The 26,508-nt window shown below is 40.4% G+C and overlaps 1 protein-coding gene across 7 annotated transcripts in view; it reads left to right on the forward strand.

Moving 5' to 3' along the window:
• The window catches only part of nrcama (neuronal cell adhesion molecule a), an 88,622-nt gene that overhangs the window by 33,082 nt on the left and 29,032 nt on the right, over positions 1 to 26,508 (forward strand). For 5 of the 7 annotated variants that reach the window (XM_072672586.1, XM_072672591.1, XM_072672592.1 and 2 more), the window contains exons 2-7: positions 17,806 to 18,005; positions 21,472 to 21,489; positions 21,907 to 22,012; positions 23,281 to 23,474; positions 24,565 to 24,687; positions 24,868 to 25,038. In XM_072672586.1, the coding sequence (XP_072528687.1) occupies positions 17,903 to 18,005; positions 21,472 to 21,489; positions 21,907 to 22,012; positions 23,281 to 23,474; positions 24,565 to 24,687; positions 24,868 to 25,038 (715 nt within the window). In that variant the 5' untranslated portion in view covers positions 17,806 to 17,902. Of the gene's footprint in view, positions 1 to 17,802; positions 18,006 to 21,471; positions 21,490 to 21,906; positions 22,013 to 23,280; positions 23,475 to 24,564; positions 24,688 to 24,867; positions 25,039 to 26,508 lie in introns of all 7 variants that reach the window. The other 2 variants (XM_072672587.1, XM_072672588.1) reach the window with 1 other exon arrangement.

Here is a 26,508-nt window from a genome sequence, read left to right on the forward strand (position 1 = left end):
ACTGTGGTCAGTTTCCATGAAAAAAGATCTCGCATAAAGCCTATCATGCTTTTTCATTTAGAGGATGGGAAGCTATGTATTGATTTTTATACAGAGGCGTGCACCACAGAGAAGTGTGTTATTGAGGTTGATCAATAGATCTACAGGATTTCTTTATAGGCTCCTTCTAAAGAAGATGATGAATAAAAGATAAGGTAGCAGATGTTTTGGGGAAAGGTTATGTCAGACTTTAGGTGCGGCAGCTTTCCATAAGCATGCGTCATTTCTGAACATCCCTGGTTTCTTTTTAAATTATTAACGCAGCCTAGGAGTTTTCTCAGTGCTTTCAGGCAGTCTGTGAGTGCTACTTTTTCTGCACTTACCATCCAGAAGTGTAAGCTTCACTCTGACGCTTAGTAAACGCAGTATTGAGGATCTGGCTTTCTCCTGTGTGCTTATAGGATCAGGTATATACGCTCAGTAAGGCTCAAGGCCATGAGCACATTACTCCCTTTGTGGACAGCAAGTACACCCCTGAAACCAAAGCCGATCATGCAGGGAAGCACACATGACACATACTGTGTGTTATCTGTGCTAAAGAAGGCAGCACAGTCCAAGCATTGCCTGTCCCTGCCTGTGAAGCTGCTACAGCTGTTTTTACCTTGCTTGTGCACTTAAGCTAATTTTAGGTTTTAAGACGAGGTCCTCACACTGATTTAAAAAACAAGTGAATTATTCAGTCTTACACAAAGTGGCTTTATTTTGCTGCTCTGGAAGGGTCATTTTTGATTGGTTGATTTGGAAGGTTTAATACAACGTAGGGGTGTGCTGATTCGACCCAGTGGATCAGGTATTGGCTATTTTAATCCTGATTCAGTTCCGTGTCTTAGGTTTTAACCACAGTGTTTAGCGTGCCTTAAGGCCAGTGCGCAGGTTCTCAGAAGGTAAATCAAAGAGTTTAGAGTCTGCAGTGTGGAACTGTTTTACAATGGGACATAAAAACAGACCATAATATCTGAACCGCTATAAAGCATCACTAAAACGCTCTGTTTTACCAGGGGAAAGACACCCATAAAACCACAGCTGAAGTGCACATTCAGAACCGAGAGGAGGCTATTGCTAATGCTGTAACACACGCTATAGAAACCCAAATCATAGCATATTCACCAACTGTAAACCAGTTATTTCACATCAGTAGTCGACAAACAACAACAGATATCTGTGAGTCAGACAATTACTGGGAACCTGCAGTTTTCTCAATTTACTTCTCAATTTACAACCTGAAACATAGTAATAGAGTAAAGTTGATACATTCATAATCAGAAGCAAAAGTTGGTGGTGACTAATTACATTTACTTAATTATACTCAATTAACTCTGTCATAAATCTGCACTTTCTAAAAAAGACATTTTGTATCTTGTTACCCAAGTATATTTGTGATAAATCTACTTTTTACAGCTGTATTTGAGAGTTTTACGATGTTGTAAAGCTACACTGTGTGGGTACTGTTTAGGTCCATTAGATTACCTGAGGCAAAATTACATTTACATGTTCAGGAGAAAGGTTCAAATATGTCTTTTCATAAGCAAGTCTAAAATACAAAAATTAATTAAAGGCACAGTGTTTTGTGCCAGTATATACAATACAGTATAAAGGCAATTGGTCAAATTATGTTCCCTGACTAAAGGCATGGTAAGGTTACCAACTCAGTAACAGTATTTTCTGGCACTTTTTAGGTTTCTTTTTTTTTTTTTTGACCTAAGTGTTTACTTTAAGCGAGTAGAGCCCTAGAACCTCCACTTACTATACTGATAGATGCTGGATATAGTGAGATAGTTCCACAGTTAAACTTCAATTGTTAAACTGTCAATTACTCAGTACTTCAGCAGTTTTTTGAGTTGCTTTGAGAGCTTTTGTACTTCTGCTCAAGTTCTTTTTGCTTGAGTCATCATTTCATCAAAGCAGCAATATTACAGAAGACATATCGACATGGATGGGTATCAGTATTGGGCTGATGTCAGGAGTCCTGGATCCTGGATTGAAAAAAAGGATGAATCTGAGCCAGTCCTGTAACAGACTTGCCCTGAACCAGCACACACTCACGCTGTGTGAAGTGTTAGCAGTGGGATAGTTGGGTGTTTGAGTAATTGAGTAGCCCACTTTTAGATGGTCTTAAGTGAAGTGTTTTAAGTAAAAACAGTGCAGGTATTGGATGAGTATCAGGCAGTTCTCGGAAATTAAAAAAATCGAATCAGGAAAGAAACTAATTATATTAATATAGGGCTACTGATATAGGTATTTCCAAGGGCCCTTGCCCCTCTCCTGGAAAGTTACCTTCCGCCCCACCTGATCCGACTAATTACTGCCTTCAGAGGTCCTTGATTGACTGAATAGGGTGTGTTAGATTTGGGTTGGAATTAAAACCTGCATGAAGGGAGTTCTCCAGCAAGAGCCACCTCTGATCATGAGTGGACTTTGATATCCCAGTCTTAGTAAAAGTATCGAAGGACGGATGTTATTTGGTATGTCCTCATTCTCACATTCATCATGCTGTGCCGTTCTCTGTGTGTTGAACCTGACGGGAGAGCCTGGTGCTTCTTAACAGCCACATTTGGGAAGTAATTGGTTTTCACCTGAATGAGAGAACTGTAGTAGTCACAGACAAAGTGGAGCTTTTGTCTCTCCACTTTCCACATTCCCCATGGATCCAGACAAGTGTGTGTGTGGAGGTGTCAGGCAGCTATTAGTTCCCTCTGTCACATAAACTAGTACACCCAGTGTAGCATTGGAAAAACTACTTCCAAGTAGCTCTTGAGTTTTAACATGTACTTTGAAAGACTAACCTCACACCCAAATGCCACATTCATGCTTGTTGAAAGCCTTATTCCAAATTACATGGGCATTAATAGGCAAATGGTCAGTCGTAGGTCATTGCTGATTGACGACAGCGTTGGAGGCTTGGAGGGGGATGAAGTGTGTTATGGTAGTGTGTTGGTAGTTCTTGGTATGGTTTGGATGTAGGTTTTTGCTGTAGGTTTAATTCATTTTATATAACCTAAAATCACTTGCTAAAATAATAATGACTAAAGCCTATAGTATAGTCAGCCTTTGTAAGACTAGAACATATGGTAATGCTTTCTGTTCTGTCACTGTAATCTTTTATTAGTATTATTATTAGGCCATTTATAACTTTTGATATAATTTTGTCATTCATGCTTCACAAGGGAATGCATTTCATGTCTATTAAACAAGCTCAAGCACAGATGTGCTGCCGTGAGCTACAACAGAATGTTCTGATATCAGACAGCATACATAGGCTGATATGGACCCCATTCATGGAGTCCTCCATGAATGGGGGTGAAAGGAGCGACTTACTAAACCCACTTGTCCAGGATCTTCCTTTGTTTTTGTAAAGTAGAATGATGTACTTCTGTAAAAAAAAAAAGCAAAGAAATCGTACCTGCATATTTCCACAGGTTTTGGGCAATAGAGAGGCTAGCATTACTGCTACTGAGTGCTTACTGTTTGGCGAGCTGACGCTGGAGTTACGGCCAGTTACGACACACCACCTTTTGTTTGGTGGTCCTGCCCAGCTAATGCTAATGTAAGCATTTAATGTGACTACCTATGTTGTGTTAAACATGATATTAATACAATAAATAAATAAAGATGAATGAAATTAGTGGATACTCCCCTGTCTGCTTGCGGCGGCTGCCGTAAAGCAATCCACATGCACTGACTTCATCACTACAAATAACTACTTGTCTTTTGTCCATCTTTTATTTATCTTTTATCTTTTATTTATAGATATTTTATCTATCTTTTATTTTACTCACCTTTTAGCTTGTACCATTCACTTCTGACCACAGAGTTTATCTCATATAACCCATATGTGAAGACTGCACTGCCCATTACAAGTTTGACACCTTGCTTTTTTGCAGAGTAATGATTTTCACTGTAAAAATTTCCACAAAGGTTTGCTAAGATAAAGCAGCTTTTAATTCATTTTCAGTGGCTTTTTTAGGGTAGCAGTTTTTTCATCAGCTAATTTGTATTAAAAATATTTCCCCAAAGACCCTGCACCATGGGCAGTGTATATGTTAATCTTGTATCAGATATATTATTAATTGAATTACTGAAAGGTTATCTGGACATGATAAATTAGCAGCAGTCATGGTCATGGAGTTTGATACAGAAAGCTGATTACTGCCAGAGTTATTATCAGACCGAGGTAATAAAGCCCGGAGCTCAGGCTTCCAGGCCCTGCTTTTTCCTCACACTTTCAGCGCGACTAAATCGTAAACACCCCTCCGCAACAATGTGGCTCTGGCGCGGCCAAAACGGGAGCCTGCTGATGCTCAGCAACTTCCCAAAGCCTGAGAGAAAGACAACGCAGCCATTCTGCGGACGCTGCTGAAATGGGTGACCCCCGCTAGCTGCGGAAAGCCGCTCTTGGGTGAAAGGGATTGAGCTCATTTATTTGGATAGAGTTGCCACGCTAACAACAGTCACCGGATCGCTGACACAATGCAGGCACAAGGTTAGGGTATAGACTCATTTCCGTGAGAGCTGGTTGTTGGATTTGGTTATTGGTTTAGGAAGCACTGCTTTCCTTTTGAGTAGGTCAACAAATTAAACAGGGAAGTGATACAGGCAGTTGTCAATCTGTAGAAGAATTCGAGGGGGGTGGGGTGGTCAGGGTTTATGAACTGTAGCAATACTTTTGTAGTTTAGGATGGCCTTTTGTTGATATAGGATAAAGTACAAGCTCTTTCTAAATCTATAGACATCAGTTCTTTGACTGTTGTTATGCATTTTGGATTTATGAATCCAACACAGAATAGAAAAGGGGGACCTATCCCCCCTTGTATCCGTCCCTAGATGGCTCCCTGGTAAGTGGTGCATTCATTTGAAGTGGGGAGAGAAAAGCAAGTATATTCATGCTGATTTCAGTGCAGATAGGATAGATGCCTTTCAGTATAGATGCCTTCGTAGATGCTCACCTGACATTCAACTTCAGCTAAATGTGTATTAAATGTAACTGAACTCTAAGCTGAATGACAATGGTTGCCTATTGAATGTAACCCTGCACCTAACCCTAACCTTAACCTTACCCTGAAATCAACCCGAACCATAACCTTACCCTGAAATCAACCCTATCCATAACCTTACCCTTAAATCGACCCTAACCCGACCCTAACCCTTGAATCTAACTTTGAATCAATCCTATCTCTATCCTTAATCTTACCCTTCAGGGTTAGGGTTAAGGTTAGGGTTGATATATGGTTAAGGTTGATTCAAGGGTAACATGCAGGCTAGGGTTGATTTAAGGGTAAGGTTAAGGATAGGGTTGATTCAAGTCTTAACCTAAAACTTGAATCCAAGATTGATATAAGGTAAAAGGTTAGGGTTGATAAGGTTAAGGATAGTGGTTGAATCCATCCTAAGTCTAACCCTAACCTTACCCTTAAATCAATCCTAACCTTACCCTTAAATCAATCCTAACCTTTACATCAACCCTAACCTTAACCTTACCCTTAAATCAACCCTAACCTTAACCTTACCCTTGAATCAAGCCTTAAATCAACCCTAACCTTAACCTTACCCTTATATCAACCCTAACCTTAACCTTACCCTTAAATCAACCCTAACCTTAACCTTACCCTTAAATTAACCCTAAACCTTAACCTTACCCTTAAATCAACACCTAAACCTTAACCTTACCCTTGAATCAATCCTAACCCCAACCTTACCCTTATCCTTAAATCAACCCTATCCTTAACCTTACTTTTAAATCAACCCTAACCTTTACCTTACCCTTAAATCAACCTTAACCCTAACTTTAACCTTGAATCTAACCCTAATCTTAACCCTAAAATTGTAAGGTTATGGTTATATTTACTACATACTGAGTTGAATGTTAGTTGGATATCAGGTGAGCATCCAAGAGGCATCTGTAATGAACCACCCAAGTGATACCAAACATTCTTGCATGAAAGGCTTTTATTAAAGATATTTAACAGGCATAGCTGGCTCTGTTTGCTCGACGCAGAAGTCATAAGACGTTGAGGTAGGTTTTCCTTTATTCTACGATTGTATGTTTTTTTTTTAAGGCAAAAACATACTTACCTAGACAGTTTTCTTAGACGTCAAAGATATTCAAACTGGATTGTGAAAATATCTGTAAGTTTTGTGAAGTCACCTAACCTCGAACCGACCTATCTGACTTTTTCTTTGCTCCATACTTTGTTTGACAGCTCTGAACACTCCACCCTGTGGTTAGGTTCTGTGGTGTTGCAAAGTTGTTTTTACGACGGACCACACAAAATGACATCATTTGACATCGGTGCATGATTCTGTTAGTCGAGGTCTGATGTTAGTTATGAGCTGCTGCTTATAGTAGCATGTGATGGTAATTAAACCAAACCATTTATAGCCTGACTGTGAAACATGTAGATGTTAAGCACTTTTTTTTCAGAGATTTTTTTATAGTAATATTCTTTATGTGAGATCTGGATTTGAAACAGAAATAAGTTCAAATAAAATGTGAAGGTGAGAGTGCATGTGTGTCCACAAATGTCAGTTGAGGTCACAAATGTCAGTCAGAGGAAATACTAAACACACTGCACACTGAACACACCTTGCAGTGCGAAACCAAATGAAAATATCACAAAAATCCAAACTCTGTGGTCAACTTCAGCAATCAAACTAGGTGTGAAAACTGCCTGATAGCGGCTTTACACCAAGAGACTTGCTGGGTCTAACCAGAGTCAGGATAGAGTCTTAACTCCAGTAAAATCAGCTATTTTATATTATCAGTTTTTAGTCTTGCCTCATGCAAATTGTGTCGCGGACATTGTACTGAATCAACAGGTGAGCTCTCTCCAGCACCAGCAAACAGGAAGCACCTTGCTGTCCCTGTTCATTGTGGCCAAAATATGCTTCTGTTTCTGCTCCATTGTTCAGCAGTTTCTCTTCTTATAAATTTCCACCAGAAGCATGACGGGAAATAATCTCAAAAGCAATCCAGCTGCAATCTTGCAAATAGTGACCCTGCAAGATTCTCAGTCTTTTAAAGACTAATGGCTCTAACTCTTTTAAGAAAATTAATTTTGAAAAAACTCCATACGCCACAGCTGTTGCTCATGACAAGACATCTTAAAATGCCAACTGTGGACATCCTCAATATGAAAATCAAGAACAGTAATCAATAATCAATTTTACTGGATATTTCAGGTTTTTTCTTTTTTCTTCCAACTAGTCTGAACATTTTATGACTCAAAACTTTTTATGACTCAAAAGCCAGTATCTTAGGATCCTAAAATGCAGTGAGATCTAGAGACATAGAGTCTCTTCCATGCTGTGCAGCAGTGCACGTGCAAGGCAGTGCCCGTTTTTGGCTGGAGAACAAATGTGTAAGTAATATGTTTGAGTAAATGTGTTAAAAGAAAGGGGAAAAAGGAAAGTAGCATATTCTCATGGAATGCGGTATCGGTGCCTCCATGACCCGACACTCTGGGATGCCAAACGATGGCCTGAAAAGAGACGTTTAATCAAGAGTGCCCCTTTGCCCCGAAGACACTCGGTGGCTAAGTAAAGAATAGTTCTCCCTGGTCTGTTCCCAAGCGCGGCAAAGAGCTCTGGAGTGGGTCTCTGTGTAGTGTCCGTCCCCTTGGCACATTTACATTAAAATGACGGATGGGTCTGCGTGTCTTTTGTCTGCCGTTCTCGGGCTGTGTTTGCGTGTGTGAGAGTGTGTTGGGTTTGTTGGACGAGTGTGTTGCTGTGGATACAGAGTGGTTGGGGAAGTGCTGGACTCGTCTCTTGACCTTGAGTCTTTAGAGGAGTGGAGGTGTTATTGTAGGCAGACAGTGAAAGAGCACATTTTACCCATGTCTTCTTTCCCATGTGTTCTGTCCCAGATGCCCACTAACGTAGTGTTTGATCAGTTTTGGCTTGTACGTTAGTTAAGGTAAGACCTACTGACTGCAAGGTGGTAGTCGTAGAGAAAGTAGTTGAATTAACACCCATTGAAATAAAAATCCTGTTTTCCATGATAATGGGCCCTTTAAATAAGCATTAACATATTGACTTGTTTACCATGTTGTAGTATTAGAGTTCAGCACTTCTGCTTTGCAGATATGAAGTGTGCTGATGATCCTTTAGAGAACCAGAAAGCTAGGCAAGTTTACATGCTAATACTTTGCCCAGTGCACTTAACACACACACACACACACACACACACACACACACACACACACACACACACAGCACTTTAGCCATAATACACCAACTGCAAATGCTAATATGGTAGCCAATGTGAATCAGTGTTTGTTTGCATGTGGCTGTAAGGCCTTCATGAAGGAACCAGATTAAGGAAATCAGAACGGTATGGTTTAACTCAGTCTCACTGTACCAGGAAATGCTAATCACATCACTTATTAGTCCAAATTAATGTAAGGATTACAATATACATGTTGCAGCAGTAGGCTGCTGTTGCAAAATTACTGCTTTCAAAATGTTAGGAAATAGTCACGAAATGACAAAACTCTGCAGAGGGCTTTTTGCAGGCACTGTCCTACATTCTTGACTGTACTTGTGTTCCTGTGGACTTGGGAAACCTCTTCAGGGGCAGCCCAATGTCAGCCGAGGGACTGCCGAATATCCCAGAATGCATTACTCACCACACTGCTATTCCAATCGCAAATTTACCATACAGTGTCCTAGTAGTAGTTTCTACTCAGGAGTCAAACTTGCCAAGTCAGTACTACCCCTCTTAATTTTTTTTTAGTGCACCACATCGCAACGGCCACGCAGCATTTTAATAGTACTACCATATCGAAAACAGAAAGCCATAGGAGATCACGTGACTTGACATTTACACAGAGAAAGGCAGGCAGTCATTTGGTGAACACACACAAAGGCTAAGGTCTGATTACCTCAGCTAACGTGAGAACAGCTACACAGTAAAGGTCTCGAAGTGGCTTGCAAGCCAAGAACTTCTGAGGCTGAAGCAGTGTGAAATTTCACTAGAATTCATGGCCGCGTTCATTAAGATTACAATGGCAAGATCTTTGACCATAACTGTAAACTGGACTAGAGGGTGTTACTGGGAAATAGCAGGTTTATCGAATAGCCACAGCTCACACTGCCTCTAGCCCCTGTGTCCTCAACACCAAGCCTGAGTTGATGCAGGCTTACGGAAGCCAGGCTGCTGCAGGCACAGTGTGCTGGTTTGGGGCAGATGCCAGGCCTCATGGTCCTTCAGTGTTACTGTCCCTCAGAGCAGGAAGCGATTCTGGGCCAGGGCCTGATGCAGAGACAAACGAGGAGGAAACAGGCTTGACAGCCTCCTGCTTAAGGGGGGATTCCAGCCGATGCCATCAGGTCGGCATAATGTAGCTGAAGGAAAGAAGCTTAGGAAGTTTTAGGAAGCACAGTAGCTGACCAAACATTCTCATTTTTATTATTTGTTGTTTTATTATTTTTATGCCATTTATAAAAATACACGTGTGATTTGCATCATCTTCACACAAATTTTCTTTACAAGAACATGCTCCATCCAGTACTTTTGGGATGAGTTGGGGAGTTGGGGATGAGGCGGGGTGGTGATCACCTCACTAATGCTCTTGTGGCTGAATGCAATCAAATCTTCATAGCAGTGCTCCTCCAAAATCTAGTAGAAAGCTTTCCCTGGACAGTCGAGACAGTTACTTCAACAAAAGCAGCATAAGCTCTTTTTAATACCCTTGAATTCAGAAGAAACAATAAATAACCGGGTGTCCCAATACTTTTGTCCATATAGTGTACATAAATACGAATGCATCTTTGTCAAGTTTGCAGACCCCTACTCACAAATCATGGGTATTAACAGAGAGTTTGTCTTATCCTTTGCAGCAGTAGCAACCTCTTTTATTGTAAAACAAAAACACTAGAAAAATCAGGACATTGCTGTGAGGATTTTGATTGCATTCATGAGCATTAGTAAGCTCAGGTGCTGTTGTTCTCATCCTAAAGGTGATGGAGAGAGCTCCATTCCACTGCTTCACTGCTCCACAGCCCAATGCTGGCCTTGATGATCTTAGGCCCATGTGCTGCTTCTCCAGTTCTATGCAAATTATGCAAGCTGTATGCAAGTGTGTGTGTGTGTGTGCAAGTAAATTCCTGTGTCAGCAGTGGCTGAATTGACTAAATGAGGGGCTCTGGGGCTCTGATTACTTTTGTACATATAGTGGATTTGTATTATTTGTTGGGTGTATGTGTACATGACCAGTAAAGTTGTGATTATGGACATTCAGCCCTTGAGATCCACCTCACTAATTTACAGGCAATCTGCAGCAGCATGAAAAGAAATGAATATCATGTCCCTCTCATAACATATTGTAGTATAAAACTGTTGGATTGGCTCTAACCAGGGCATTTCCTATTTAAACCACTGAGCTGAGCCAGCATTACTTTCACACAGTCCCACACACACACTTTCTCACTTGCTGTTCAGTATAAACACAGCCTTCAGAAGGTGACTCGTGACTCCAGTGTTGTTGTTGTTGTTGTTGTTGTTGTTTTTGTAGTGTGTGCACGTATGTGTATTCGTGATGCACCAGTTGGAGTCTAGCTCCTGGTGCTTCTTTTTAGCTGCTTGTAATTGGTCAGTCAGGAAAATAGATGTGGGGGGAAGGGGGGGGGGTGTCCAACCAGCCAATGAATGTGAGTGCAGTCAGATAACCTATGAAGACCCATGCCTGTCTCACAACACCAGAGAATATGCTGTGTCATGGCCAGTGCTGGATGTTTGCTTGTGGTTTGCCTTCCTCTGGCATTGCATAATAGTGAAGTAGGTTTGGGGAAGGCCAAAAGACCAACACCACACACACACACACAAAACCTCCTCTGTCCGAAAAAAATAATCAAATGAACCAGCAAAACAGTAGAAAAAATAGTAGGGAAAAATAAATATGGAAAAGAATATTGTAATGTATAGACTAGTAATAACACATTGTCATATTGGCCACCACTACACACACTCTGCCATCACACTTGAGATGCACACTTGAGGGTTTTCAGTAAAATACAACAAGTGCAAATAAAAGGATGAGTACACATATGGGACTCAGGGTCCTGACTGGTTGTCCCTGCTGAGCGCAGGCCTTATCCTCTCTGCTGTGTGTGTGTGTGTGTGCTCTCCTCCATGTTCTTTCTCTGCATGTTGTTTTTCATCCCCTTATTGTAAGAATCAGGCATAGCATGGCAGTGGTGAGTGGGCATGAGGGATTAAGGATTAGCCGTGGCTGTTTTTATTGTCTGCAGTGTGAGGCATCAGTGATGATGGCATACTGGAATGGTTTTCCCCTGTTTTGGAAATCGCAGTGCATACACATCACTTCAATATAAGTTGCATTTAAGAATTTAACTCGGCCAGTCATAGAGTTTAAGATGTTAAAAAAACACTGACCCGCTGCATTTCTCATTAAAAAGAGGCCTGGCCAATTGGATTTAGTGCAGTATGTTTTTCCATTTTATCCCAATTCAGTGCAGACTCATACTCATAATTCCCCCTAGCACAAGCAATGCTCTCAATTCTAGGAGGGTAAGGACCTAACACCGGTCTCCTCCGATACATCCTCTTTTCAAAATGCTTTGCCAGGTAGCCGGCACACTCGGAAGATAGAGGTGCACCAGCTAACAAAAACCAGTACCAACCAACATCACTTTTAGAGCGATGAGGGCAAAGAGCGCCATTTATCCACCTTTAAGGCAATTGTGCTCTCTCTGACACCGTCCGCTGATGACAAAGCGGCATGGCTCGGAATGCGAACTTGAACTCCCCAGGCCATAGTGGTAGCGTATGTTTTTCAGAGATGTGAGCTAGCTAGGGGCTAAACAACCACTGGACATGTCTGTGAAAAGGTTGTTGGGGCTGCATGTTGGTCCCACATCAATAAATAAGTATCTCTGTTACTGTAGCAGGGCTTTCAGTGATTGTTCACAGTGTTCTTTCTCTAGCGTGCATTCTCTGCACTTTCCTCTCATTAGTCATCAGTAAGTTAATGACTTGTGAAGTCGAAGCCAGTCAGTCAGAGCGGCGCAATTCCCGTCTGATTGATATTCGTGTCACTGATTGCCTTGTGATGCAAAGTTGTGCCTCAGACAAAAGAGGCTTCCTCCTTGCACCATGTTCTCACATGATTGGACAAAAATATCATGCTGGATATTTTTGCGACTGTGACTTGCGACTACATGGATGTCGACTCTGATGTTCACTTGTTCACTCTTGACAAATCTACTATCCCTCCATGTCGTCTGCTTCACAGCAGGTTCTTAGCTTATGAGTTAATAGCGACAGCAGTATCCTTTGATTGACAGTTTTCATTTATATATGGGTTCTCTGTTCTTTTCAAAGATTTACGTTCTTCTTTGGAGAGTTGAAACACGTGCCGTTTCTATAGCAGCAGACTAAGACTACCTGTTACATGGTTTAATACAAAGAAGTTGAAGCTGAAAATGGCTCTGGGGTAGATCTGCATGATGACAGCTGCAGTTATTTTTAGTGATATTGTTAGCATGATTTTCATTTGTAATTGATGGTGAGAGTGCATTTCAGTGCTTGACTGCAGTGCTTTCCACCTGCAGTTTCTCAGAACAGTCATGGTCTCTGCTGGGAAAATATCTGAGGTGAGCACAGCACATATGAAGATGTTCAACATGCTTCAGTGCAGTCTTTGTAAGCTATTAACATTTACATTAACATTAGCTGAGCCTGAAGTAGCTGAAATAACTTATTTTTATGGTAAATAGCATGATCAATATTTTATGAAACCCTGATACAGTTAGTTATTGTGATACACAGTATGCTTGTATGGGCCTACAGTGCCTTAAAGAACACTGATCAACTGCTCACTTCATTACAGAGAGTGTGATTTGTGCTGTTTAATTAGTAAAAGTGCAGCAAATCACTGTACTCCATATGGGAATGGTATTTGAGCAGTTTTTTTTTAATATGCCACAAGTGACGTATATCACAATAAATAGTGTGTATTGTAAAAATGTCTTTAAAGGTTGTGATATAATATTTTTACCACATGGCACCACTTCTAATGGTTTAGTACACTGTCTACAAGTGTTTATATCATGTGACTGAGCACAAACTCAAGCTAAAGCTATTAAATATGAATGACTATAATATTTGTCTTTACTAAGATGTAGCTAACATTGGGATGAGCAAGGACAGTGTAGGAGTAATAATAATACTAATAATAATAATATCAATTAGTTATTACATCATCTTTATCATAATGGCAATAATAATAGTATTTGTGCAGTCTCTAATGTTAATTCATCTACCACCCACTAACAACAACAACAACAACAATAATAATAATACTAACAACAACAACAGTATTACTATTATTATTATTGCCATTATTATAATAATGATATAATGACTAAATATGGATTATTATTATTTTTAGTCTTATTATTATTGTTGTTGTTAATAATAATATTACTAACAACAACAACAACAACAATAATAATAATAATAATAATAATATTACAACCTGAATAAGTTCCATTCCTCACCGACAGATGAATAATCGTGATGCTATGACAAATCTGTTTTAATTTTATTTAATGAAAACATTTCCCTGCATTCAGGACGTTTCATATGTCTATACATTCCAATCATCTAATCTAATCAATCACACACATAAATAAGGCAAGTAACACAAGTATGCAAAGACAAACAATACAAAATAAGTTTTCATGAAATGTTATACTGAATCAAAACTATTTCAAACAATAAACAACTTTGTGACCCTATACTGGTCACTATGGCATGGTATGTATTCAGGGTCTAGAACTGTTGTTCTCAGCAGTGTCAGTAGGCATTTGCTTTTATGCTCTTACTGGTAATATGTAATATATAGGCAGGGACATGCAGCACTCCTGATATATCTCCTGTGTCACGGGCCTCCTTATTGCTACCTTTAAAAGGAATTTTGAGAAAGTCTGAAGTCAAACATTTTCGAATGATTTAATGTTTTGCTAGCAGTGAGCATTAGCATCATGCTTCTTACTAGTGCTGTTTATAGAAAGTAGAGATGCACCGATCCGATATTAGGATCGGATATCGGTCCCGATATTAACAAAATTAGCTGGATCGGATATTGAATAATTAGATTAGATCAGATAATCACATTTTTTACTGACTAAATAACAATTTAGTAAATTTCTATCTATGTGTTAATTTGTTATATTTTGTTTTTCAAAGTTAGTAAAGTAATGTTTAAGTCAATCCTAATGCCTCTCTCCCACATGGTGAGGTATATGGTTTATTAATTCAACAATGGTATCGGATCTGTATCATTGGCTTACTGCAGACGAATTTCATTTATTATAGCCTTAATTGTGGTATGGACTAATTGTAGAGACCTAAATTATGATTTCCATTAATATGCGGTTAATCGTGCATGTGGCAGCCCTGTTTTAAGCCAGAAGCAGTGTACTTGCTGATAGAGACTAGATATTACAGAGGCAGAAGGCAATTGCATGATATTTGTTCAAGGTCAGCTCAGCATGCTCTCATATAAATGCATATAAATGTTCCAGTTTATTCTGCTTCACCTTCTCATCTCTCTCCTTCTGCCTCTTTCTCTCTTTCTCTCTCTCGTTCTCGTACCATCAGCTAGACCAATGAAGACAGTGACTTCATTAAGCTTTTGAAATGACCTTTCAAAGGTCTGACCCCATCAAAAATGTCTTACAACAGTGCTTGAAAGTTGGGCCCAGGCGAAGAAACCAACAAATGTAAATGAACTAATACTGTCCAGAAAAGTGGTCAGAAATCCAATCAGAGTTCTGCACAGAAGCCTGTTAATGGCTTCCAAAAGTGTCTTGTCAGGTGCCAGGTTGTGACTTGCCAAGGGAAATGTAACCAGTTGGGTAATGTAACACATATTATATGTGCTGTATGTCTAATTCTGACCCTGTGTTGATTTCAGAACACCCCCCCCAAAAAAAAAAAAACAACAACAAATGTGTGCACCCAACGTGTGCACCAATTTCTAGTTTTTCGTTTAAAGGTGTCGTAAACTCATTTTACCCAAAAAAAAGAACCGTTCAGTAACCATTAAAAGCCAAATATTAATAATATTTATGATGATGTTATGGAAACTTCAGACCACAGCTGTATCTCCATATTATTGTGGTTATAGCTAAATATCCTACATTTCCCCTGGCTGCACTGGTTCAGAATAGTTTTGGTGTAAGATCATGTTCTCTCTCACGATGTCAGTTTCTGTGGCCAAATGGTGCATCCAGTAGGTTTATGGGGCAAGTGCCAGAAGGGCCAGTGTGTTGTTTTTCTTGTTATCTTCGAAGAACCAGACAACAGTCTGCATAATTTGGAGCTTCAGTCATGTGTATTATTATCCATATGCCACCTCAGAATGTGTTGCCATCACAGCAGCATCCCCTCTTCCAGCTGAGTGCACTCACACGGACCTGGTCACGTCGGGCTGGGCACACACACTGCTGTCGGCTCTGGATTCAGCCTTGTTAGATGCACAGTAATCTCTGAGTTTGAAACCTGTGATGAAAATACTAAAATTCCACAGCTATAGCAATAGCTAAGATGTAATGATGTCATGATCATGTAATGATGTCATGGTCTACTGTTTGTTTTTGATTGACTGAATTGGCAAGTTTGCTTTGCAGCATTAAATTCAGTCTCCATATTGCTGTTCATTGTTCCATCAATTGAACAAAAATCTGGACTGGCTAGAGGTTTGTTGACTGATGTTTGATTAAATGTTCGAAATATGAAATAAGTCAAGAGAGCTGCCAGAGAAGGAAAAGGATACAAAAATAGAGCAAAGGCACTCAATGTTCCTATTGATTATAATTTCCAAGTTCAAAGTTTAAGGAACACTGGCTACACTATCTGGATTCCTAAAAAGGCAGACTGTCAAAAACCCTTGAGTGACAGCAGGCACCACATCATGTCTTCGGTGAGGAAGCTAAAGCTTGCGTGTCACTGGACAACTAGACATTTATCCCAAGCATACCTCAAAGTCTACTGTCTGCAGAAGAAGTCCTGGATGGTTCTGGAGTGGTTGTTACAGTCAGTCAAGTCAATCAAGTCACTAAACCCCATGGAAATGTTTTGGGATTTGAAGAAGGCAGATGTAGTCCACACAAACCCAAGAATATGAGTAAACTGGAGGCCACTGCCCATAAGGAATGGACTAAGATTCCTCAGGAATGCTGCTGGAAGCTGTCTGGCTATGCCTCATGTTATAACAGGAAGAGGGTGCTCTACTAAGTCCTAAAGACGCTTGTAATGAAAGGGTTATATAATTCTGAATCTGCAGGAGTCACTAAAAGATGCTACTATCATGCCCTGTTTGACAATAGTCAAATCGTGGCCCTTGTTTATAAAGATTGTTTTGCACTGTGCTACAACTGACTTTATTTGTAATGCTGCAAACCCCATCATGTGGCATCTGTGATGTCCCAGACCGAGATCATTCCAAAGCATGGTTGCTCACAATATTCTGATATGACAGTGACAGTGGGCGAAGGGTGGTGGCATATTGGAAACCGCTAACTTTGTATGATGTTCTAGAGCCGCCGTAGTGAAGGTGTGGCCAGAACAGACTTCTAGCACAATGAGTACCTCCCAATGGCATACCAGTAGTGCCTCAGAGTCCATTGATGCTAGAGGAGAATGTCGACTGGCATTGACAAGCAGTACAGAGCAATCCAAGTTTCACTTTGGACCAGCTAACCTCTATAAGGAACACCTTCCGTCACCTGGCAGTCCACAGTCCAATCCATGCCAGCAGTAAGGTATTGGGCCACCATAAGCCATGGGATCAGCTTCAGTGTGCATTGACATTTATTCTCCAAGTCTGTGGAACTGTACTCGAGGGATGGAACACCACCAGAGGGCTGGATTTTGCGCCAATGAACTCTTAAATGTGCATTTGAGGGGTCTACGCGCTGCAGCTGTACTGTAATGTCCCTCTCGGTGTAGTCGGGAACTGACTGTTCTTGCTGACACAGTCTGATCACGTCCTGCATTGACATTCTCAGTCACCTGAGGAGCAGCTGCTCCTCTCTTTTCGCTTACATATCACACTAATGCATGAGCAGCACAGTCATCTTTGTGACTGACGCCCCTGCCATCTGTGTCCCAATAATGAGCCCTATTTCAAAGTCGCTTAGACCTTCTCCTCCACCTCTTTTTTTCAGTGCAAAGCACCTAATGGACCTGAGGACGAGGATCCTCCACACAGGGACTCTGTTTGTACTCAGATAGCTTCTGTCATGTACATACATACTGTATGTAACATAGCAGAAATGTGCTGCTAGCTTGGTGGAACATGCAAGAGACATGCATTGTGATTATTGTGAAAAGCTTTGTCTCCCTACTGCGAAAGAACAATTTTTCAAGACTCTATTGTTAGAGAATGTTGGCCTAATCATCACAAAACTTAAAACCCTCCTTCTAAGGCTTTTATTTTTAGCTCAAACAGCTGTAAGAACAAAAGCCCTATAAGACATCAAAATGAAGGCCTGGCTAAAACAGTTTTAGAATATGGGTCGGTATGATGTAACTGAAGGCACAGCTGCAATAATAAAAATTGTGTAATTGCATTGTATTCACAATTCCTCATGGCAACATTGTACCCTGTTAAACATCCACTAAAGATTTAGCCCCAGCAGCAGAAATCCAGTAGCTAAAGCACAGTTCAGCAGCAGAGCCTGTTTATATCTAATGCCACTCTCTCTCTCTGTCTCCCTCCCTCTTTTGTTGTTCAGCAGGTGAGTTGAGGACGTCCTGTATATGTCAGTTCTCACTCTGAGTGTGCACAGCGGGGCCACCTTGCATTGACACGGAGGGGAAGCGTTTCCCTGTGATATGCCCACCATGAACTGGAGGAGAAAATCCACATTCTGCGAAGGAGCGGTGATGGTGCTGCTGCTTGGTCACATGACCACTGCCTTAGAAGTGCCTCTGGACCGTGAGTATTGATTTGTCACTATACACGTCACTATCCAGGTATAACAATACAGCGAGCCCACATTTTCATTGATTCTTATGAATTTCTGAACACAATTTGAACTCATAATATTCTAGATTAGAGTTATTTTATACAGTGAGTCCAAGAAGTATTTGATCCCTTGCTGATTTTCTTCGTTGGCCCACTAATAAAGACATGATCATTCTATACTTTTAATGGTAGATGTATTCTTACATGGAGAGACAGAATATTAAAAAGAAAATCCAGAAAATAAATCTAAGGAATATATATTAATTGATTTGTATTTCATGGAGTGAAATAAGTATTTGATCCCTTAGTATTCATTAGCAGTTCTGGCTTTTACAGACCAGTTAGACACTCCCAATCAACTTGTTACCTGACCTGAAGCCACCTGTTCTCACTAATCACTTGTGTGAAAAACACCTGTCCACAGAATCAGACAGATCACACAGATTTCAAGTCTCCAACATGGGTAAAACCAAAGAGCTGTCACAGGACCTCAGAGTCAGAATTGTTGACCTTCACAAAGCTGGAATGGGCTACAAAAAGATTAGTAAGGTGTTGGATGTGAAAGTAACAACTATTGGTGCAATTATCAGAAAGTTTAAAGAGTATAACATGACAATCAACAGACCTCGGCCCGGTGCTCCAAAGAAGATTTCGCCTCGTGGGGTGGCAATGATGCTGAGAACAGTCAGAAATCGTCCTGCAACCACTCGGCAGGAGTTAGCAAATGACCTGAAGGCAGCTGGGACCACAGTTTGCAAGGAAACAATTGGCAACACTTTGCGCAACAATGGATTCACATCCTGCAGTGCCCGAAAGGTACCCCTGCTGAAGAGAGCACATGTGGAGGCGCGCCTCAAGTATGCCAATGATCATTTGAAAGATGAACCAAGTTATTGGGAGAAGGTTTTGTGGTCAGACGAGACCAAAATGTAACTTTTTGGCCTCAACTCCACCCGCCATGTGTGGAGGAAGAAAAATGCTGCCTATGACCCCAAGAACACTGTGCCCACCGTCAAGCATGGAGGTGGAAGCATAATGTTTTGGGGGTGTTTCTCTGCCAAGGGTACAGGGCTACTTCACCGCATCACTGGGAAGATGGATGGAGCCATGTACCGCACAATCCTGAGGGACAACCTCCTCCCCTCTGCCAGGGATCTGAAAATGGGCCGTGGTTGGGTCTTCCAACATGATAACGACCCTAAACATACAGCAAAGGCAACAAAGGATTGGCTCAAGAAAAATCACATTAAGGTCATGGAGTGGCCCAGCCAGTCGCCAGACCTCAATCCGATCGAAAATCTATGGAGGGAGCTGAAGGTCAGAGTTGCCAAGCGACAGCCCACCAACCTTCATGATTTAGAGAGGATCTGCAAAGAAGAGTGGGCCAAAATTCCCCCTGGTGTGTGTGCTAAACTTGTGGTTAACTACAACAAACGTCTCACCGCTGTGCTTGCAAACAAAGGCTTTGCCACTAAGTATTGAGTGTGTTTGGCAAGAGGGATCAAATACTTATTTTCCTCATTGAAATACAAATTAATTAAAATATATTCTTTAAAATTATATTCTGGATTTTTGTCTTGATATTCTGTCTCTCCATGTTAGAATATATCTACCATTAAAAGTGCAGAAGGATAGTGTCTTTATTAGTGGGCAAACAAAGAAAATCAGCAAGGGATCAAATACTTCTTGGACTCACTGTATATCATAATTAATTAAATGTCTATTTTCCACAATGTACAGTCATATTTTTATGTTTATTTGCGATATCACAGTTTTGAAGCAATTTTACACCCCTAGTAAAGAAAATCCTTAGTCACTGTTTCACTTACTCAGCATCAGTACTGCTGAGTACTGAATAAAAAACCCTGCTAAAGCTCTCTCGCTCCTCTCAAAAGAATTCCACTACCAGCACAGCCCACACTCTTAAAAACTTAGGCGCAGCCTACACTGTCAGGTCATCTCAAACATGGTGTAAGTAGTCAAGTAGTCTTCTCACTATTAGTGCTGAATCACAGGGACATATTGTGAAAAACACTTTTTCAGTTCCTGTGTAGATACATTTGGGTATCTGAAGCATCTTCCATTCTACACAATGTGAAATAAGACACAGACACTGCCAGTTTTTGGGGGGCTGCCTCAGGAAAACAGAGCATTCAGCACACTATGCAGATTTGGCTCAGCTTTACTTGGTTCCTTATTAGAATTATATCACCCCCCATCGGAGTAGCTCTGTCTATCATTGTTGTGAATATAGTTTCAAAGAGTTTCACAACACAGCCATGGATCAACTTTTTAGAGATGCTTTAAAAATGTACCGAAGCCACCAAAATATTTGACTGCAAATAGCAAAAAAGAAAGGCGAACTGCAGAAAGGCAAGGGTAGCAGACTACTAGCTGAGAGGGAGGGAGGGAGGGAGCAGCGAGAGAGACAGACAGAGAGAGCAGGTGAGAGAGATGTGAACTCAAGGTGAAGTAAAGGTTAGCTAGTGCACATGGATAAATGAGATAGGAGGCCATTGTTTATGTTAATAAGGCACAGTATCTAAAATATCCTGTTTAATTCATAGAGGTAAAGCAAGGTTTGAAATAGTCTTTATTGACATAGAATTATAACTGTTGATTAATAGTAGTAGAATTGCCTTACAATTTTTGTTGGAGTTACTCCTCCACCCAGTTTAGTCATTACTAATTCACACCTACTGCCTCAGTCACCTGTGTTACATAATGCCAGTAGGTGTGTTACGTTCCCATGCTTTATGCGTTTAGGCTATGTGGGGGTGAGGGCTCAGTGCTTTCTCCTCTCAGACTTCTGACCGACCAGAGAGTGCTGTGACATCAATGGGATACAAAGTCATGATCTCCTAATGATTAGAAAGTTAGTTGAGCCAGGTTAAAGCGAGGAAATTACACTGTAACACATTTTTGTAGTTTTCACAGCATTACTACTGTATAATGAACAAACTCCTACTGCAGCACTTTGAACAATAATCCATCTTATTTCCAACTCAGAAATTAATATATCTAAGATCATAGTATTTATTGTCACACAGATAGAAGGACTTAAAAGTTTAAAACATTAGACAAAACATTAGTCACCTTAAGCAAAAAGGAGTGTTTGCATTTGGGCGTGCCAAAGGTCCTAATGTGACATACAGGTAATGTGACATACACATAAAAAACATGTTGTATACATAATATATAATACATGTGCTTATTTTACACATGTACACAACATAGTTGGACAGTGAGCATCGCTAGAATTCAGTATGAGTGTGAAATGACAAAGAGATTGCATGATGGGAGTGGAATGTCCTGCTTTCAGAGGTTGGAGAGTAATTGTAGTGACTGTCTCTCTTCTTTTCTTGCTACTAATGCTGAACTCTCTTACTCTCTGCTCATCTACTTGCTGTTCCATGCGGACAAAAAAAAAATAAAGCTAAAGTTCTGGAGGGATGTAAGTTTGGGCACCTTCACTGTGGCATTTGCTGTGGATTTGTGTTTGCTGGTTTTGAGTTTGCATGCTGTAGTGTGACACGTAGTCTTTCACTTTTCCACTAATGCCATCAAACTCTTGACTGCTGGCATTTTAACAGTGTTATTTACAAGCAGTGAAGTGTAATGACTCTTGAGTGTTCTGCATGTGGTGCGTGAAGCTGTTATTACTGGCCTCTCTTGTTTTCCTGAGGTCAGCTGCTTGGCTGTAGCCAATTTGGTAGACGCATGCCGTGTGTTGTGGATTTTGCTGTTTTGTGCTGATCAAGATAATGCACACTTTGGTACAGCTGTGTGGAAGCTTCTGCCCGTATGTGTGTGTGTATGTGTGTGTGTCTGTGTGTATGCGTCTAATAAGACTTCACTCTTTTCACACCAGTGCCACAGCCTCCCACTATAACCCACCAATCCCCCAAGGATTACATCATTGACCCACGGGAGAACATTGTCATCCACTGTGAAGCGAAAGGAAAGCCGCATCCCAGGTGGGTGTCACTTGGAATCCCATGGTAACCATCACCAAGGCGACCGGAACAGTCGCTTGACACGTAATGTCACTGAAGATCCTTTCACACTCGTCTCACTCAATACCAATCCATTTCAGTCCTGTGGAACGCTCAAGTCCAACCAACAGATCAATGTCAAAGCTTCTGGCCATCGACTGTGTACAGTTACTACATTGACTACGAATTTTGTGATGAATGAGCCAATAGAAATGCTCCAAAATGATTTGGAATAAAATCTTTTTAAGATTTTGGCATAATGTAAATAAATGTTTCTTTTTGGACAGTGTTGATACACTCTATGGACCAAAGTATTGGGACATCTGCTCATTCATTGTTTCTTTTGAAATTAAGGGTATTAAAAAGAGTTTCTCCTGCTTTTGTTGGAGTAACTGTCTCTACCATCCAGGAAAGGCTGTCTACTAGATTTTGGAGAAGATTGCCATGAGGATTTGATTGTATTCAGTGGCAAGAACATGAGTGAGGTCAGGATGTTGAATAAACACCACCTCACCTCATTCCCAACTCCCCAACTCATCCCAAAAGTAGTGGATGGAGCACCATCATTCCAGAAAGCACTGTTCCACTGCTCCACAGCTCAATGCTGATGGGTTTTATACCACACTAACCCATGCCTTGTATTAGGCACGGTGCCAAAGGTTCATGTTTTTTTTTTTTTAAAAAGTCTTTTTTTTTTTTTAATAAAAAGTCCTATTCCATTACCAGTACTCTACTAAAGCCAAACTGTGTCTGTGCATATATTAATCTGTGTCAGCAATGGGTGTAACTTAAAGTAGCATTTATTAGAAGGGGTGCCCACAAATATTTAGACATACAGAGTATCAATGCTGGCACTGTGAAAACCTCATATCTCCAAAAACCTCACAAGAGGAGGAAATAACCTTAACTTTCAATGGAAGTTAATGTCAAAAGACATTTTGGAGCATTTTTATTGGTCTATTCATCAGGAAATTTTGATACAAGGTAATGAACAACTGAAAAAAAAACTATGAAATAGTGAAAAACTGCAAAATTGAAAAAATAAGTATGCGATATTATGTGTTTAATGAAAAACTGGGTAGCTGTGTGTTATTGCTTTTTACTTTATTAATGCTCTGTGTTAAATTACCGTAAACTGACAAGAAGTCAATATGAGTTCCTAATAAAACCATTTTTAAGATACTTTAGATGGGTAGTACATGTGCATGCTTTTTAATTCTGTGCTATTTTTAATTCTTGTCACCTTGCAGCTTTTCATGGACACGCAATGGGTCTCATTTCGATGTGGATAAAGACCCTAAGGTGATCACGAAGCCCAACTCAGGCACACTGGTGATAGACATCAGTGAGGAGAAAGCTGAGGCGTATGAGGGAGTGTATCAGTGCACGGCGAGGAATGAACACGGCACTGCAGTGTCTAACAACATCGTCATACGTCAGTCCAGTAAGAGCCCATTCTGTGTCTTTATACCAGGCATACAGCGGTCAGTTAAGTAGCCCACACACAAAACAATGAGCACAGACCTACATTTGATCAGATTCATGTAAAATCTGATCAAGAACATTTTAGCCCTCACTGTGCTACTAGTGGGTCACGGTGTGGGACAAATGGGTCACAGGAAAGCGGCATCCTTCTATATCCTTTTTTACTTTTACTACCCACTAAGGCACTAATCTTTCATTTGTGCTGAGAGGTTTTTGAGAAAACCAGTTCAATAGTTGATGACATAGTCATCTGGTCAGAACACACCAGAATACATCTACTAGATTACTACTGAACTCTATTCCTGTGATTGCAGGAATTACGCTTCAAACCTTTCGCGACTCTGTAGAGTTCAACCTTTCGATTGCATTTCATGATCTGGCATCTGTAAGTCTATGGGTTTGTTAAACTGACCAGTGGGCACCCAGAAACCGGCCTCTTGATGTTTATATGCTATTTTCTTCATACATTCCACAACTTTTCTTAATCTGAAACTCCGGTAAACCCATTTCAAGTACCTAGACAATTCATCCACATGAGTAAAGGGATGTTTCCACTAGAAATATGAAGAATTTCTAAAATTAAAATTTTCCGGATTAGGGTCAGAGTATCTCTTTACACAGTGCTCTGGTCTTAATAGATTGATAAAGAATGTGGTTATTATATTTTATATTATAATTTAAGGCACATTTTAAGATAAATTAAATTAGTCCAGAGGGTTAATACAAAATTCAAATCATCATCTAATTTTATATATTTTGATGTACTTTTATAATGCAAACGTGGCAGTAATTGGAAGTTGAGAATCCACTTTTGGTTGAATGTCTTTGCTTGTTCCCACAAGCTATGAATATAAAAAAAAATTAATATAAAAATTCAAATATGCATCACTGACTGCAGTTTTTAAGTATGTGTTGTTATATATATTATCTATTGATGTTGGACTGAGGCTGACAAGGATAGAAAGTGTGCTGTGCTAAAAAAAACTCCAGTGGGATTGCTCAGTAAGAAATCCATTACTGTGGATCTTTTCCCCACTTTTGTTTTACAGAATCCCCCTTGTGGTCAAAGGAGAGAAATGAGCCTGTCACGGTGCAGGTGGGTGTGTCTCTAATTTTGCACTGCAGACCCCCAGTTGGCCTTCCCCCACCTATCATCTTCTGGATGGACAACAGTGAGTCAAGACAAATGAATGAATGATGGTTTTTTAAACTTTTGTACAATATGGTATTAAAACCCATCTAATCAATTTGAGGGGGGGGGGGGGTAAATATGCTAGAGCTTTATTGCTTATCATTACAATTGCACTTTTAATGCCAGACCCATCAGCTCTGTGTGTCTGCTTGTTTTCCAGATTTTCAGCGGCTTCCTCAGAACAGTCGCGTGTCTCAGGCACTGAATGGAGACCTGTACTTCTCTAACGTGCTGGTTGAGGACACCAGAAATGACTACATCTGCTACGCCCGCTTCCCTCACACTCAAACCATTCAGCAGAAGCAGCCCATTACAGTCAACGTGCTGGATGGTAAGGTCCAGGTCTCCACCCAGACAGTCCTGCTGCTAAAGTCACCATCCCGTTTCATTTCAGGGGGTGACCAAATTCTGAGGTTTCAGGGTTGAATCTCTTATGTTTAAAATATCTTTATTAGCACATTTTAGTTTGTAAAGCCAAGGCTTTATCTCAGATGGTGGTGGACATTCATAGCTCATGTTAGAATGACTAGAGCATTCACTTTGTTTCATACACTGTATTTTGTTTAGTTGTTTTATTGCTTGTCTATAAACATAAATACAGAAATGATAAGAAATGAGTGCATTTGCACTATACCACACATATATAGAACACACACTCACTGAGCACTTTATTAAGAAGACAATACTAATACTGGATTGGGCCTCCTTTTGCTATCAATACAGCCTCAGTTCTTCATGCCATTGATTTCATAAGATATTGGAATCATTCCTATGAGGTTCTGGTCCATGTCCATGGTCCATGACTTTTATGCTGTGAATCTCCCATTCTACCATCTCTCACGGGTGTTACTTACTGTCTTAACATACTGGATTCAGATCTGGTGACTGGAGAGGCCGCTGAGGAACACTGGAGTCATTGTTGATGTTCATGAAACCAGTTTGAGGCGACTTTTACTGTGTGACCTGATGCATTATAATGCTGGAAGTAGCCATTAGAAGATGGGTAAATTGTGGCCAAGAAGGAATGCACCAGGATCACTGTTCAGTTTCAGCAAGCCTGTGCCCACTGCGGCCTCAGCTTTCTGTTCTTGGCTTGCAGTAGCGGAAACCTATGTAGTCTTCTGCTGCTGTAGTCCATGTGCCTCAAGAGTTGATGTTGTTCATTCTGCTTACCACAGTTTTACAGAGTGGTGTTTTGGGTTAGTCTTTTTGTCAGCTCAAACGTTTTGGCCACTCTCTGTTGGCTTTCTTATCAACAAGGCGTTTCCTTCTGCAGAACTGCCACCAACCATCATGCCTTGCTCGAAATCACTGAGATCACTTTTTTTTCTACATTCTGATGGTTGAGGTGAACATTACGTGAAGCTGTTGGCCCGTATCTGTGTGATTTTATACATTGATATACACATTATTGGCTGATTAGTTAATTGCATGAATGTGTAGGTGTACACGTCCATCTAATGAAGTGCCCAGTGATTGTATGTGTTCATGTGATAAAATCACACTGAAAATGACTTCATAATACTGCGTAGATTAATTACGAGTTATTAGCTGAAATTCTTTGAATTGACTGTAAGAGTGGGTACGTGGGTTCTAAGGCCAGGAGCATATGTTTGGCATATTTTTGTTTAGTTTTGGTGCCTTACACCTACATTTTATAGATTTTTTGCACACATTGTTTATTTCATTTAAGTTAATTTAATTTGATTTAATTTTATTTGATAAAATTATTTCTTTTACATCTTTCCGTTCTGTTCTGTTACCATTGCATGTTTGTGATTTTTTTGTTGTATTTCAGTTG

This window comes from Salminus brasiliensis, chromosome 2 (genome assembly GCF_030463535.1).
Source record: "Salminus brasiliensis chromosome 2, fSalBra1.hap2, whole genome shotgun sequence".
Taxonomy (NCBI): domain Eukaryota; kingdom Metazoa; phylum Chordata; class Actinopteri; order Characiformes; family Bryconidae; genus Salminus; species Salminus brasiliensis.